The sequence below is a fragment of the Stegodyphus dumicola genome, chromosome X1, assembly GCF_044657685.1.
Source record: "Stegodyphus dumicola isolate Sdum_Otavi_A_Nest chromosome X1, ASM4465768v1".
In the NCBI taxonomy this organism is placed as follows: Eukaryota; Metazoa; Arthropoda; class Arachnida; order Araneae; family Eresidae; genus Stegodyphus; species Stegodyphus dumicola.
The window spans coordinates 51,389,555-51,406,674 of NC_140780.1; the positions used below are offsets into that span (position 1 = coordinate 51,389,555).

Genomic DNA, 17,120 nt, shown 5'->3' on the forward strand with positions numbered 1-17,120 from the left:
ACATTTAATAGTATTTTTTTCCGTAACCAGAGGCATAATAACGAATCTTTTCCATGTATAACCTTGACACGAATGCTTCAAAAGAAAACTTACTGCTTGATCGTGCTCGAAATGTAAGATGGAGATGCTGTTGTCGTGACCCTATTTGATCCCAAGAGATCACCATTTTGTATTCTATCAAGGTAATCAGGAAACCAGTAACGTTATGACAGTAATGCCTGCTCGAGTATAATAACACATTTTATCTACTTTCACTAGACAGAGTGATAAGAATTAATTACATCAGGTAACTAGCTGTTAATTGCAGGCGTGTTCATTGATCTTGATATTACAGGGATGATGACAGCTTTCCAGTATGTTTTGATGTAAAGAGGAAAAAAATTAAGAGTAATAGCTTTCAATTCCTGTTATTTACAAAATACTTGCAACTTATTTGTATCACATGTTAAAGATGCTTGTTTATTTATACGCAAATTAATGTTCTAATCTAAATCTACTTTTTCAATACGGAGAAAAATCTAAGCTTACAGCGTACTTCAGCTACTTATTTCCGCAATTTTAAAAACCTTGTGAGAATAAACCTGAAAATTATAGTAAATTCCTCGCACACATACATATATACAAATGTGTGTGTATGTGTGCAGGATAGAAAATTAATTTCGTTTTTTGACCCCTCATTTCATTCTTAATTAGGTCTTATGTCATATGTTCTTAATTACATTTTCTCTAATTTATTCTTAATTAATAATTCAAGTACTACGCTCAGTTTTACTTCAGAGAAAATTTAACTCACAATAATTTACTGCTGGCATCTGTGGGAAAATTTTTAACTAATTAAACCTTCTCCAGCTGCAGCGTAACTATTCTTGACTAATTTAGCCTTTTTCCTTGGGAGATATCTGAAAAAAAAATCTTTCGTTGAAGTTTGGTTTGGCAAACATTCGTCTAGCTGCATGCAGATTGATATCATTAATAGTCAAAAACATTAACATAACAAAATCAATAATCATAATATTAACATAACAAAATTAAATCAATAATAATAATATTAACATAACAAAATTAAATCAATAATAATAATATTAACATAACAAAATTAAATCAATAATAATAACAAAATTAAATCAATAATCATAGCAAAATTAAATAAATAATAATAATAATAATAATAGCATAACAAAATAAAATCAATAATAATAACATAACAAAATTAAAAAAATAATCATAACAAAATTAAATCAATAATCGCTTGCGAAATCTCAAGCTGAAGTCTTCATTTTTTTTAGTATTTATTTTCAGAATGGTGGCTTTTAGATTTCACTGAGCATGTTTGTTGGAAGTTCCATTTCTTCTTTCTGTTTTGTTGGAATCGAATTTGCATGCCTAAAAGAGCTACAACCATATATGAATGTGAGTTCTTTTGTTTGACAATCACAATTCATATTCAAACAAAACACATTTAATAAAACATTAATACATCTATAATGTAGTTCATCTATTAATACAACATCTATAACATCGTATATCTATTACCAAGACATCTATAACATCTTATATATATTAACATGATACCTATAACATCTTACATCTATTAATACAACATCTACATCATCTTACATCTATTCTCACAAAACAAAGTGGCGAGAGTTCTATTAGTTTCACTCGAGCAGTCAACAGATAAAATTTAGACAGAGCGAGAGGAAAAATCTTAAGCTATGGATTTAAAATCCCACATGAATATGGCAAGGCAATTAAAAGAGAATTCATCTTGCACAAAATTTGAGAAGCTTACTGACGCGATTTACGTTATTACTAAAATTAAGAAATTACCACAATTGTGTTCTTTAAAAATGGTTAATAAACCCTAAATTAATAATTTTTATTAATTAAGGGTCAATTAATCATTTTGTAATTTCCGATTATCGAAAATATTTGCACGAAAGCAAGGAATCGATATCGATTACTCAAAGATATCTCTCTTAAATTAAGTAACTAATCTAAAATAAGAAAAACTATATTATTCATTAAAAATTTTAACATGTACATAGAAAAGGGTAGATAGCTTCAAAACTTGTTTATGTTTTTTAAAAAATAAATTCCTCGGAATTTTAAAGCTCGTTGCTATAAAAGATGAGAGTTTCCTGCCATAAGTGATTGCTATGATAGTAAGTAATATCGTCTTAATCCGGAAACTTGTGGATGAAGCACATAGGTTCCTCAGACACGTGTCAAAAATCCCTATATTTAGCATAAAAAATTACGCTAATAACACCGTATTTCAATATGAATCAAATTACAGCGAAGTTCACATACCCACAGTTTAAATTTCTTTTATTTTAGTATCCGATTCATATTCTGTACGTTTAAAGGGTAAAACTGTTAGTTAAATTCCAATTTCTGTTAAGATCTATCTGACAAAGTAAAAAAGAATGTTTTAGCATACTAAAACAGATTTACACTATTTAAAATATATTTTTCGTAGTACAAACTCCTCAATTATTATAACAAGAATATAATAAAATAGCATTATTTACACAAAATACTTTAATTGCGTCTCAGAATTAAATTCCTAAACATTTACGGTCCCTAAATGCCATTTACAGCTAAAACCTTTATAATCGGATTAGTATACGTGCATAACTGTTTTCTGCACATGAAAAATCACTGTGAGATTATCTTATATCAAAGTTTAAATATTTTTATAATTATAGACTCTCATAATTATAATATTTCGTCACTACATCAAATTAGCCAATTTATTGGCTGTTTGCTATATTCTTGTTTGTAAGTAGCATTTCAGTTTATCAATTCACTAAAAACTGATTCTATTCCTTTCAAAGCATTTTATAAAATGCAATGTGCGCGTTCGACAAGAAATTGCAGTAGCTGTTGAAAATCTCATTTAATAACGCTTCCTAAAGTGAGCTTATCACTAATTAATAAAATTACAGATTTTGCTTTAAATACTGAGTAATTTTACTGATGAAAAATGCCTTTATGAAAATGCCTTTATTCTTCTTTTATCTTGAAACATAATTATGCATTATTGTGTATTTAAGGGGTCTGACTAATTTCAGCTCATTGTTATAAAATAGTTCACTTAAAAGAAAATGTATTAGATTTTGGCTTCTTAAATGTATTAAAGTTTGGATAAATTAAAAGATTGTTTTCGGTGAATGACGAAAGGTTTGAAAAATTGGTGTCAGTAATAAGTTATCCGATAACATAATGCATTTCCTAATATTTATGAGTGACGTATGAAAATATAGTTATAAAATTCTGAAATAATAATATATTTCTATTTTTCAGACTTTGAGCAACGATATTCCTAGTGGTAGCATTTCCGAGCATCTACAGTACACAACTAATACAACATACAATAACAGTGAAGAAGTCGAAGAAACAACAATTTCTAAAACTTCAGAAAATGATTCTACAGTTTCCAAATATGGATATTTAACATTTTCGACTGAAATATTCGTTGAAGATTCCAAACTGAATGAAGATGCTACAGTTTCAGAAAAAATCCTAAATAGCACTAAGCATCAGGATTCAAATAATGGATTGGCGAGTTCTGCATTTAATTTAGGAAAAGAAAACGTGAGGGAAAAAATGGCTATATTATATGAAAGTACAACTGAGCACTTGCAATCACCTAATAATCAACGTTCTATTGAAACTGAAGATTACATCCAGAATTCAACAGAAAATTTATATTACAATGAATTAGCTGAGAAAGTTATGGATTATGATACAAGCATGAGTTCTTTATCCGAACGGTTTGAAACAACAGCCTCAACGAAATCTAAACCTTCAACTGAATATATGACTACTTTGAAAAAAGATTCGGAATCAACAACAACTTTAGAAAGTAATCCAGAATCTCGGAAAGAAGATAATGCGGAAGTTTCTCATACGCAGACGGATGAAATTTTAAGTTATAAAAAAGATTCAGGGAGAAATTTAACTGCGAATAAAACTGAAAATGCTGAAAAATTCAAGGAAAGTACACCTGTAAGTTCTGAAGACTTTAGAACTGAATTACCCGATGAAATGGAACATAATGGGGAGATGAGGGAAGAATTCTTCGCTGGTAGCAAACAGAATGATACAGTAACTGAAGAAGCAGTGACGACAGAAAATATTCCAAGTGTTCGAAATTTAGGGAGCAGTAATGAGATGTTTAAGCGTAATGAATCTGACATTTCCGAAATCTCTGACGTTAACAAAGAAATGCCTGACGAGCATAAAGAAGTGCACACAAGTTCAATTAGACCCGAAATTTTAAAAGAAATTTCTGAAAATCCCAACGAAATATATGAGCATGTAGAAGCATCTGTGACAGATGATCGTAAGACTAATGAGAATAAAACAGATGATCTTACTGAAGATCCTTTAGAATGGTCAGCAAGCAATATAAATTCTGATGAAGTTTTTTTCGAAGCCACTGAATTAAATAATAATTCCACCCGTATTCCTAAGAGAATACAGGAAAATCAAGATCGATATCCTGAAGGAAGAATGAGACCAGCTAGACCAGATCCCGGATATTCTCATCGCCAAGAAGCAGACCTTGTACGACCATACAGACCAGATTCTCCTTTGAATCAGTACCCTTATTACAGGCCCACTCCTGATTATCGCACTCCTTTAATTAGACAAGACACAGATTTCACACGACCTGCTCGTCCGGATCCTGATTTTCCTAGAGCTTCATTTAGACCCAATTATAGCTACTCAAAGCCTTCAGTTGATGGCACTGATTCGTCCAGGCAATCTTCGTCCGACTCTGGATCTTCAAAACCCTACAAACCATCTTTTAGTAGACCCTATCATCCCCAAACTAGTTTTGGTAGACCTTACCGACCGGATTACCAAAGACCAACTCCGAGGCCAGCTGATGATCCAGTAGTAGCCCCAAAGTCAACAACTGACTTTAAAGGCATATCTTACCAAGAACCTGAAGGTTTTGAACATTCTCGAGCAGATTATGACTACACAAAGCAATCAGAAGTTGTGCCTGAATATCCCAAAACATTTTTGTCTGATACGAGACCTTCTCAATTGAAACCAGACATTACAAAGCCCTTCAGACCTTCATATGATACAATCACTGATTCATCCATTCATTCCAAAACACCTGAAGTTGATGTATTCACAGAAAATCGAGATTCTATCAAACTTTCTAAACCTGACATAGCGACTGGAAAACCAGGAAGTTCCTATTATCCTAGACCAGGATTCGGACATAATTATCAAACATCTGATACTTCTGTTAGACCATTTTCTGTTGGCACAGTGACATCCGCAAAGAACATTACAAGAGTAGAATGTGAGTGTAATACTATCTTAGATACTATACTTAAATGCTTAGATGTTTTAAATAACTAAAGTCTAAACTTTTGAAACTTTTTTTCAAATTCTGATTAGTTTTTTTTTCCCCTTATTCTTGCAGTTATCAAAGCTGACTGTTTTGATAATCATATGAAAGTAACAATGCGCTTCAATGGTACATTTAATGGACTGGTGTACAGCTCAGGTTACGCTCAAGATTCATCTTGCTCTTATGTCAATGGATCTGGTAGAAATCATTATGAATTTTTTATAAGATTGAATCGCTGCGGAACTCTTGGTCAGCAAGAAGTGGCTGAACAAAGAGCTGCACCTACTTCAAGGGTACGTTGGATTTTCTATTTAACCTTTTAAAGTATTCATCTTGTTTCTAGATATCAGCAGTAAAGCTAATTTTTATCCTTTGCCTTCAATCTTCTATCGGCTACATAAATTAATACCAAAAACTTTCATAAAAATCTAGTAATTTTTTTAATTGTAACATTAAATACTGCATACAGTACGGAACTCAGAACTGAATATTTAATAACTGCTTTATAAAGCAGTTTAATCTGACTTCAGTTTCTGCCTCAATCCGTTCTATGGAAAAGAAGAAACTCATTTAGATTCTGTGCACATGCTATTTAAATAATTTAAATGTAAACATATAAACTGTTTTCAGAAGAATAAATATTTTATTCTTATTTTATTCTTTACTAAATATTTTATTCTTATTAATATTTTATTCCATTATTTATTTAATTAAATAGTTTATTATTATTTATTTTTATATTTATTATCGAGGATTAGAGGAATATTAGTAACAGTTGTCACTAATATTCCTCTAATTCTCGATGAGAGGCGCAGCAATATTGCTTAGGAAAGGAAGTTTAAAATATAATTAACATAACACGTTTAGATTTATGTGAAAAAAATGATAAAGGATAGATTTACATGAGAAGAAATTAAAATGTATAGCATGTCATAGAGAATAGGGAAGAAATGTCATAGGGAAAAGTGAAAAACATTAAGTGTTTTTCACTTTCACTTTAAAAGTGATAAGCATGTCTCATGTTTTGTCTTACATCGTCAAATGGTAAACTGATGAATAGAAGCAACAGATAAACGTGCAAATAAACAATAAATTCTTAAGGTTATTTACTTAGCATATTGGCAGAAATTAAAGTCTCTTTTAGTTGCTAAAGTTCTAACCATAATCAGTAATGGAATAATAGTATTTAAAAATAAAATAATAGTATTTGTTACAACACTTTTGTAAACAAATTTTGACCTTGTGCCTTAACAGGCAAATATTGCTAGTCACATTAATAAAGCTACTTTTTTATAATAAACTTTACAGATATAAAATATTAATATTATAAATACAAAGACTAGTATTTTAGAACTTATTTGTGGTCCTACAAGTCTAAAACGAATAGATTGTAAAAATAGTTTTATTTCAAACCGGATACAGTTCTTAAAGTTAGATTGCAATAAAAGTCTTAGAAAGTGTACTTCAACTCTGAACATTCGAGAGAAAAATGAGTCCATTAGAAGCCATGCACTACCTTCATGACAAAAGCAATACTTATCTTAAAGAGCAAATGCTTTTAAGTGTCTTGACATTTCAGTTTCAAAGCACCTTAACGAAAAAGTTCTAGTATGTATTTTCCTCTCCTATAAAACCCTTTAATTTCAGAGTTTTAAATTAAGCGTGACATTTCTTAAACGTTGGGCTGAAAACTCACGATGGACCTTGAAACCCTTCATAGAAAAAAGGCTACAAACCTACATAAAGAAATTTGCTTTCTTAAAGCTACATCAGACAGAAAATGAAGGTCAAATATCCAGCACAAAGTCACAGGCTTGCAAGTGACATTACCATTCAGGAATTTTAGATTGATTGCATGTAAGCTACTGATTAACCTATGTAACCGAAACTTAATAATCGCAGGGAGGTGTATTTTATATTGATTTTTACATTGTGAACTTAAACTTCTGTAACTTGTTTCTCTTTCTGTAGCGGCTTTTCTAAGACAGACCAAACTACATCTTTCTTCATACTTTTTTTTTTTTTTTTTTTTTTTTTTTTTTTTTGATTTTCCTATTTCTTTACACAAAAATGAAGACAATAACAAATGAAATATTTAAGCTTAACGAAATTAGGCTTTAAGAAAGTTAATTTTTCGAAATAATTCACAATATAAAAGAATTCTTTCCATTTGCTGTCTGGAAATAACGCACATTTTTCGAGTTTTGCCTTCTTTAGCATATGTAGGTAACCCTGACACTAATACTAATATAGCAAGGACCACTCAAAATAACATTAAGATAAGATTAAGTTTTTGATAACATTAAGATTATAAATATTATTAACGTTACAGAAATCCCTATAAATTTCTCAAGGCTTGGAAGCATGATTTGAAAATTTCCTGTTGTTATTCTACTAAAGTCCCCCCCTTCTTCATATACAACATTAATTTTACGTTCGCCTTTGTTGAATTGGATACTTTGTTCCATATGATTTGTCTTTCACTTGCGAAAATACGTATGTTTCCCATAACTAGGCAAATCACCTCTGCTCATTCAAAACAAATAGATAATGTTAAGATTGCTTAGCTCATCTAAGAATATAAATAATAAATTTTCGTGATTCAACAATAAAGGTATCTGTAGCGACTGCAGCTTCAGTTAGTTTAGGTAAATTTAGAAGGAGTTTTTTTTCCTTCCTCACATGTGTCTTCTTGGTGTAATTGGAAGCACGTTCAGCTAGGAATCCGAAGGTCCGAAGTTCGAATTCGAGCTAGGGCATAACTGATTTTTCAGCTTTGCTGTTTCGATGAACCTAATTTCTTTGTAGTAGCACCTAACTAAAATGCGTAGTACGATAATTCGTCACCACTTGGATTTGGTAATTAGATCCCCTTCCTCTCCGGTATCTTTTAAGTGGGGAAGAATATAAGGAATTTTCTTCTTCATTACTGCATACCTTCGTGGCGTAGCTGTAAACATGTCTGGCTGGCAGTTGGAAGGTTCGGTGTTCGAATCCTGGCGAGGACAAGCTTATTTCTCCTGTTTCCCGTTTCTAAAAAGTCAAAATCACTCTATAAGTTATATTCGACTAGCATTTCATGGACGATAATCAGTCACCCCCTCCCGGATTTGACATCCGGATTTCCCTCTTTCCTAGTTGCCTTATAAATAGGAGAGAATATAAGGAATTTCCCCCTTGCTCATTCTGTTTTTTCGAGGTATATTTGGAAGTAGTCGGAAGGTCCAAAATTTGAATCCCAACGAGCGAATCACTGAATTTTCATGTTTCCTTCTTCGATAAATATCTAATCTTTGTATAAACACCCAATCCCTGTGTGCTCACATATTAAAAAAAATGAATCATGCATTTCAAACCACAGCTTTCAATGTCTTAAAAATACCCAATAAATGGTAAAACAGAAGTCCTATCAATAGTATATTGTGTGACAGAATCGTTAAAAACCTAATAAAAAGTAAATAATCTTTAAATTATAATTAATTAAGTGATGGCTTCTAAGGTAAAGAAAAAACAAATAAAAGTGAGAAAAAATTCACCCTGTGATCTATTGTCACTTGGTGTATTCTAATAAAGGCAAAAATTAATGTATGATGCAAAACATTTACATTTTTGTTGACACGTTTAGCGTCTAAAGACGTTTTGAACGCCCAATGAAACTGCATAATAAAATATCCGGTTGAACCCTTCTTACGGATTTTTGCTTTTGTGAAGGAAAAATATAACAGATTTTTGCGCAGCTTAAACACTCAGTTAATGTAACCCTGTAAAAATTCTGCTTTTCCAGTATTTCTTTATATTTATAATTTACAACTTTTACTTTGAAAACTAAAATATGTTTAAACACATTACATTATGTTAATGTAATGCATTCTTCTCGTTTCCTTTTCAAAAAAATTAATTCTTTTTCTTAGAGGAGGCAAGAAAGGGCTCAGTACTTAGTGAATACAGTTACTGTACAGTACAATCCAGTCATTGAAGAAGATATTGACGAGCATTTCAGAGTGACTTGCGAATATGGTTACGATTTTTGGAAAACAGTTACTTTTCCAGTTGTCAATGTCGAGTGAGTATCTTATCTCTAATTTATTAATATTTTTATCTGTCTTTTTTTTTTTTTAAATTGCAATAGAAAGTGCTAAATTCCAATAATTTCATGTTTCATAAAATAACTATTTCACCAAATGATTTCATATAGAGAAGAAATCATAATTTCGTTATAAATGTAACGCTAAGATTAAAAGGTAATTTTAAAAATTCGGAAAAATGCATATATCACTAATATGTACAATGAATGTTTATGAATAAATTCTCATCACCACAATTTTTCTCAATTCATTAGATTATGGCAAAATATGCTAGGATTGCTTGCGTATAGGGAAGAATGCCTTCGTGGAGGAATTCCTAGGGAAAATTAATGTTACGCATAAGGAAAACCATGAAAATGTAACACAGCAACTCTGTTTAAATGTCTAAATAAGTTGCGATCAGGCCATAATTATACATAAAATGTTGCTGGGAGTTCTTGCCCATGCTCTTTCAGAACTTCCATCGCCATATGTTACACATTAGGTTTTAAACATTTTTTACCTAAGGAAAATGCTAAAAGTAATTACCTTTTGGCTACGCTTTTACTGGTTAATCAGGTATTGCACAGGCTTGCAGCGGGAGCTATCATCCAAGTTAAAAATCTTTGACCGGTTTGCAGCAGATTGTTTATATTTTGTTATATGGGTATACTAGACTAAAATTATCCCTGTTTTATCTTGATGCTACGTATATGGTGGCTTAAGAGAAATGCTTGCTGGCTAGTGAGGGGAAGGTCCATTTTATAGTCTGGAATTTAACCAGATGAAAGCTGCCGTTGCGAGAGAATCTGTTTGATAATGTTGGTGGTAAATACATTTATCTGCAAAACCACAAGGACGATATTCCCTGCCAGTGTGGTTTTGAACAATTAGTGAAAGTGAAAAACTTCTCAAAGGTTTAGTATCCTCAATGCAAATCGCGAAGCGGGTGGAATCGAACTACCATCTTGGATATAAATGATCTTAATCCCAGGTAATATATATATTATCGTAAAAAAATGTTATACTAGCTTCAAGCTCAAAACTGCTGCCAATTCATGCAGTTTTATCAAATCAAGAAAAAAGCAACGATTCAGATCTTACAAGAATTGTAGGATATCCACAGGTAACATAAGATATGCTCTCGTTATGGGGTTAGATAACTTTCATTGTGTTGATAAAAATATAATAAAGACGTGGCATAAAAATTATACTCTTACAAGGACGAACAGGGCATTTGCAAGGATTGCACAATATGTTCGCGTTTTTAGGATGTAAAAGTTTCCTTCTATCGGAGAAAGTATTCTTGAGACCTGACTTTGGTATCTAGTTCCTAGTTCATCGATACGAAAGAAAGGTTCGGGAAATAATTGGCAATAACTAATTCAGAATTGAAAAGTTAAGGTACGAGGTATAAAAATGTCATTTAAAAGAATAGAAATATATTCAAACCATGTTGTAATTCCAATAAAATTTTTTGTTAAATTTTTCTTGGGGATGTAATGGACGTGCTTGAAAGTGGCCAGGAAACGCTAAGAAATTTCGCAGAATTAAACTGGTTGCTGAATATGAGTACTGAGCCATTAGCCAGAATATCAGTACTGAGTGAATTGATTTTGAGGTCTGAATTCAGATTTAAGAAATGATGAGTGTATTTTAATTAGTCAAAAAGAAAAAAAATCAATAAGTAATAACCTATTCCACTTTTATTTTGTTGCTCTTGCTGTAGTGATTAATTACCAATTCTTAAATTCTTTAAAATTACCGAAGAAACTATTACTTCAGTGAGGAAATATTTTGTTTTTGTGAGTTTTCCTAACTGAGCTTTCACATAGTCTTGCTATGCATTAATTTAGTATTACAGTACATTCGTTCAAAATTAAGTATAATTACGAATAAAGAAACATAAGGAAAAATATGGCACTGAGTGAATTATGGAAGGGAATGAGTTTTCGAACAACTCCTGCTCCCTATGTGTAACGCGAATGTGAGCCATTTTTCGTCAAGAATTTCTCCACGAATGTAACTTTTGCTTTACACAGATAGCATAATCTAGGTAATTGACTAATTTTTTATTTCAGTTAAAAAATAAGTTGTTTGAGAAAAGGAAAGGAAGAAAATATTTCTAATCTTTAAAAAATAACTGGTAAGACACATCTCACAATGGCTTCTTTCCTGTTAATTAAAGGAAGCGAATTTCAATTTAGATACACCAAATCCCGGATAAACTCGGTATGATCTGAACGTGTATGAGTTTCAAAAGATAGCTCTCGTGAGCAGCATCAGGTTACATCTGTTAATGAATAGCGATAATATGGCAGATCCCTGCAGTGAGTTCATAAAAACTTCTACAAAGAAATATCACAATTTAAGAGCCAACAGAAACAGATAAAATCTACGTAACATATCTGCTATCAGCCAGATGGGGTAGAAGATGCAAGTACAAAACGATGGAGTGAGGATCCGGGCAATCAAAAAGAAACGGCAATGTGGAAGACTCTATTACTACAACCGTATATCTATATATAAATAGCTGATAATCTATCAAATAAAATACAGAGCGATTTATACTGAAAATATAGTACAAAAAAAAGAGGTGTAGTATATTAGTGTATAAGGTGTAGAATGTGTAACTTATGTGGTTACAATTCTTGAGTTCTGATAATTTTCTCTTACAGTTATGAATAACTCGTCTAATATTTGGACGAATGACTTTTGAAATTCATACATAACCTTGATTAATTCAGAAAACTCATTTATGCTAGAATTTTTACATAATTTTGTGAAATGTTTTAATTAGGTGTTTCATTAGAAAAAACTGCGTTGGGGATATTTATCGTACTAGTGGGTTATCTCCCTAGCAACTTTGGAAGATTGTAGTGTCTGTGAAAAATTCAAACCAGGTTTTACAACAGAAGATCTCTTAGATTTTCTAACAAAAGGGAATTTAAGGCAACCTCTATGCAAGGCCGCTTGGAACCCAGAGCAGTTGGCACATCCAAGATCTCGCCCCTGGTGATCACAGTTATCAGTTCTGTGGAACCCGACACAGTTATCGCCACGGGAAGCCATGTGATAATTGATGGAGCCTCATGACCATGTATGATGCCATTTCCGACTTTAATACAGAGAAACATAATTCTTATCATAAATTATCTCAAAATTATGATTTGGGAGTTTCAGTACTATTATCTAAAAAAATTGACTAGTGCTCAATACCAATATCTAAAAAATATTGATTAAGCTTTCTATGGCTATTTTCATCAGATAGCACAACTGTAAAAAATTCGCAACTCAGGGGACCATAAAATTTACAATTAGGTAATTCATCAGTCAGAAATTTTTAAAGTGCATAAAAAGTAACATCTTCACTATATTTCATCCTAATAGATTGTATATTAGGGGACTTAACTGCTGCTGAACATTAAAATTTTGAGATATCATTTACATCAACAGAATTATCACTATCAACTTTATCAGAATTTTTTACAGCATATCATGTATATTCATATTAGAATTAGAAATATTAGTACTACCAACACTGGGAATAGTAACATTAACAGATACAACAGAAATAGAAACACAAATATCATCAACATTTAAACTAGGAAATTTATTTTCCAAATGTAAACTAGATCTGGATTTTGTTAAATTCATACTCTTGGCAGTTTTACAAGGTTTAATAAAATAATCAGAATTATCCTAATGAGAAAGATCGTTCTTTCTCTTACTCTTAACGCTAGATTTACGCTTGCCGTTTTTTTTTTTTCCTCTATTTACGAAAAAAAATTCGTACTTACATTCAACAGACTTGATGCAATCTAGTAAATGGTATATTCCACTGTCTAATGTTTATTTTAGGTTATCTACTCTTCATTTACAGATTCCATACCTATGTTTAACCGTCCACTGTAGATCTTTGAGTAGGTTACCGCAATTCTGTTTAACTGATGAATGCACTTTCTAAACCAGTTAACAACACGTTTCGCACGTGCATAATCTGAATTAGCGACTTTAAAAATATCCAGGTAGTGAATAAATTCTACATTATTAGAAGACGCTCATCCCAGCTTCTTCACGTACGGTAAATCCAAGCAATCCTTAACATAGTTAACACAGTTATCTCCAGTCGCATTATCCAATTGCATGTCGTTAGCATGAAGCGAACACAAGGAATTGGCCTACAAGTTAGGCTTATCAAAGCTATCAAGATCAGCAGGTAACGGCCGAAACTTCGCGGCCGACACCGCATCCTCACAGCACTCTGCAAAGCAGGAGAGAAAATAAGGTCGAAAAGTTACTCGAAAAAGGGAGTTTTCCTCTGACATGGTTTTCACACGGAGTATTTAACTCTCAGATAGTAGATTCCGAAATGCGATGGACCTCAGACATGCGACGAATACAGCGGTCTTCTCTTTGACAAGATGCCGGACGCCGACCTTGTTGAGACAATACATTCCCCTAATCACTGCTACTAGCACAAATGCTGAGATACATTCCTGCCAAGTCTTATTCAGTATCGAAAAAAGAAAATTAACTTCCTCGTACTTTCCTGTTACACGGCTTTGTTCAAACTCAGTAAGCTGCTGATACTGCCTTCATTATCTCTTTATCTAAGGCATGCTTTACTCTAATCTCGAACGATACGAAGCAAGCACACCCCATTTCCATTACGTATTTGAAGCAAACGTGATTAACATGTTCACAGTGGCGCCACTAGCGCCACACTTATTTGTCTAGCATGAAATTTGAATTGACGTCATATTTAAAATGAGCAAACAAACCTCCCAAATTTCATTCATCTAGCTGAACTTCTTGGTGTTGGGATTCCGTTTTCCACCGGCGTATAAGCTCATGTGCAAAATTAAGAGAATTTGAAAAGTGTGTCTATTTTTAAGGAAAGCATTGAACCGAAGGTACTAATTATGCCACTGAAGAATTGCGCAAATATTCAGAGTCGAATACATAAGCCTACACGTGCGTGTCTGGGGAGTGTGATTGTGGAGGAAATATAAGCGCACGAGGGGCTTCTGACAATTTGTGTGTTCGTACTCCATCACGATATTCGCCATGTTTGTCGCAAGATTTGGGTAAATTTGATAAGAATTCGGGTAAAATGAATGGCTACAAATGTATGGATGATGAAATGAGATGGAGAATTGTCGATAGATTTGGAGGCAGGCGAATCATAAGCGCATTTGGCTACAGAGTTCAATGTAAGGCTCAATGTAAAATGTAATTTGGAGAAACAGTTTCAGGGCACTGGATCCATATCCAGAAGACCTGCACAAAGTTGACCAATATCCATAACAGCAGATAATGGTCGTTATTCTCCCTTTCACGCACAATACTGCTACAGCTGCAACAGCTTTCATGTGAGTGAGCTGTATGCTACCACTGGAACCGAAACTTCGCGATCTACAGTTGCCTTAAGGCTTCATGAGATAGGGATGTATGATAGAATACCCGCTATTTACGTCCAGCTCACTGCAGCAAACAAGAAAGTGCATTTAGCATGATGGAGGCAACACGCGCATTGGACCAGATTTCAGTGGAGCACCATGCTTTTTACAGATGCGTCAAGATTCAGCCTGGTTACTGATTCTCAGCGTACCTGTATCCAGGCAGAGCCCAAAATACGATACCGTCTATCCCTGCTCAGGGAAAAAGAATCATTAAGTTGATGGAGGTGATATCCTTTGGACACGCATTATGTTGGACACCCGCAAGCCCCTACAGTGTTTGCCAAAGGCTCCCTGACTGCTAAGAGATAGAGAGGGGAGATCTTAGAGCCGCATGTTCGACATTTCAGAGGCACAGTTGGCCCTGAGTTCCTGTTAATGGGAGACAGCTCTCGTCCACATAAGGTTCAACTGGTCGGCGATTACCTGGAAAATAAGGATATTCCCTGCATGGATTAGCTAGCCAGGTTTCCTGACCTTACCTTGCAGAGCATGTTTGGAACGCTCTTGGGAGGGAAATTTCATCTACTTTCGGGAATCATACTGGAGTGGAAACCTGCCTTGCTGCAGGAGTGGAATCGAATGCTACAGGGACTTCTCAGCTGCCTCCTGTCCAGTATAAACTGTAAAAGTGGTTGGTCATCAATGATATTGATCTTATGAATATAGTGATTTAGATCTAAAACGTTTTGATTCTTATATAGTTTCAAGAGAGGATGAACCAATATTCCGGTTATTAAATGCAGATAATTCTTTAGTAATTCCTTATAATACGCTGAGCGACCTGACTGGCTGTGAGAAAGAACCATACCCGGCATTAGACTCATTTTCAGTTCGATATCACAACGTCGATTTTGGATATCCCTGCACTGTGAACTTTACTGATAATCATGCGTACTTAAAATGACTTTTAAATCGTATATCACTTTCTCTGTTATAAATATATACTCATACCATATTCTATTAAAATATGTCCATTAGTTTTTCAGAAATTCAACATAATATGCAGATTCTCTTAATTCGGCACACGAGTATATTATTTGACATTTACATGGTTGAATATGAGTAATTGTATAATATCCTTGGCTTAATCAGCTTTTTTTCGTTAATGCATTGTAACCAAGTGAATGTCAACAATCAGGAAACTCTTTCACTTCTCAGTTTGACATTCCTATGCTAAATTAACGAACACCTCTTGGCCGGCGTTCGCGAGTGCAGTATAAAGAAGATCTCGCGTGATCCGAAATTCATTCTTTTGAATTCCTATGTGTTTCTTTAGTTTCTTGACTCGAGATTGAAAGATGTAGGCTGAAATCCCGTCATTCTCACAAGCAAATCGAGAAAGATTAAAAGCATCGTAGGAATCTATTGTAGATACTCACGCAAGAGGTTCATCGTAGCAATATTTATGTCGATCATAGGTTTACATTCTAACACGAAGCTTGTAAAACAATGAAAAAGTCCAAATGACTTGTCTAATGAAACTCATTGTAAGAATATCACGTCTACCCTCTAATTTCAGATCTTTCGTGAGCTAATTTAATCTATAACGCCAATAAGAGTTAATTGCGCTTTCTGCAACTGGAATCTTGTTATGTAAATGATGAACTCGTGTCTGGATACCTAGCATTTTATTAAATATTTTGACTCATTTATGAAGTGTAAATGACAAATAAAACATTACAAATGTCATTTAATATCCAGAGAAAAGTTCATCGACACTTTCTCTGGGTATTACTTGTTTGACCACTTAAATATACGATCACGGAAGTCAATTCCAGATCTTGTTCTTTATGAGAGTTTTATGAATGAGCTTCTCAGATTTGTTGACGACGACTTAGTAAGGAGAAATGGCACATATTATTGGAATGACCAAAATTTCCTAAATTAATGTGCCTTATTGAATTCATTTGTATGCCTATACAGAAGATAAATTCGCATTTAAGTATACTATTTTAATTCATATTGATATGTGTCAAATTCAGAATTATGTACTTTAAACGAAATCCTGCAACAATTAAAAGAACAGAATTTAAGCTCTATTTAAATTCAAGACTAAGCATTCCGGCCTTTAATTACTTTAATGTTTCAACTCTTTTTTTCCTAATTACTTGAACGAATAAATTTAATTTTTACTGTCATAAAATTATAAAAATTAACCTACTTGTAGAAGCATACAGATAATCTTTAGAGATACCATTAATTCTTTTT

The 17,120-nt window shown here is 33.0% G+C and overlaps 1 protein-coding gene across 3 annotated transcripts in view; it reads left to right on the plus strand.

Moving 5' to 3' along the window:
* LOC118180911 (uncharacterized) overlaps positions 1 to 17,120 on the plus strand; it is a 130,444-nt gene that overhangs the window by 68,342 nt on the left and 44,982 nt on the right. For all 3 annotated transcript variants that reach the window (XM_035349993.2, XM_035349991.2, XM_035349994.2), the window contains exons 3-5: positions 3,310 to 5,332; positions 5,456 to 5,676; positions 9,295 to 9,446. In XM_035349993.2, coding sequence (XP_035205884.1) covers positions 3,310 to 5,332; positions 5,456 to 5,676; positions 9,295 to 9,446 — 2,396 coding nt within the window. The remainder of the gene's footprint in view (positions 1 to 3,309; positions 5,333 to 5,455; positions 5,677 to 9,294; positions 9,447 to 17,120) is intronic.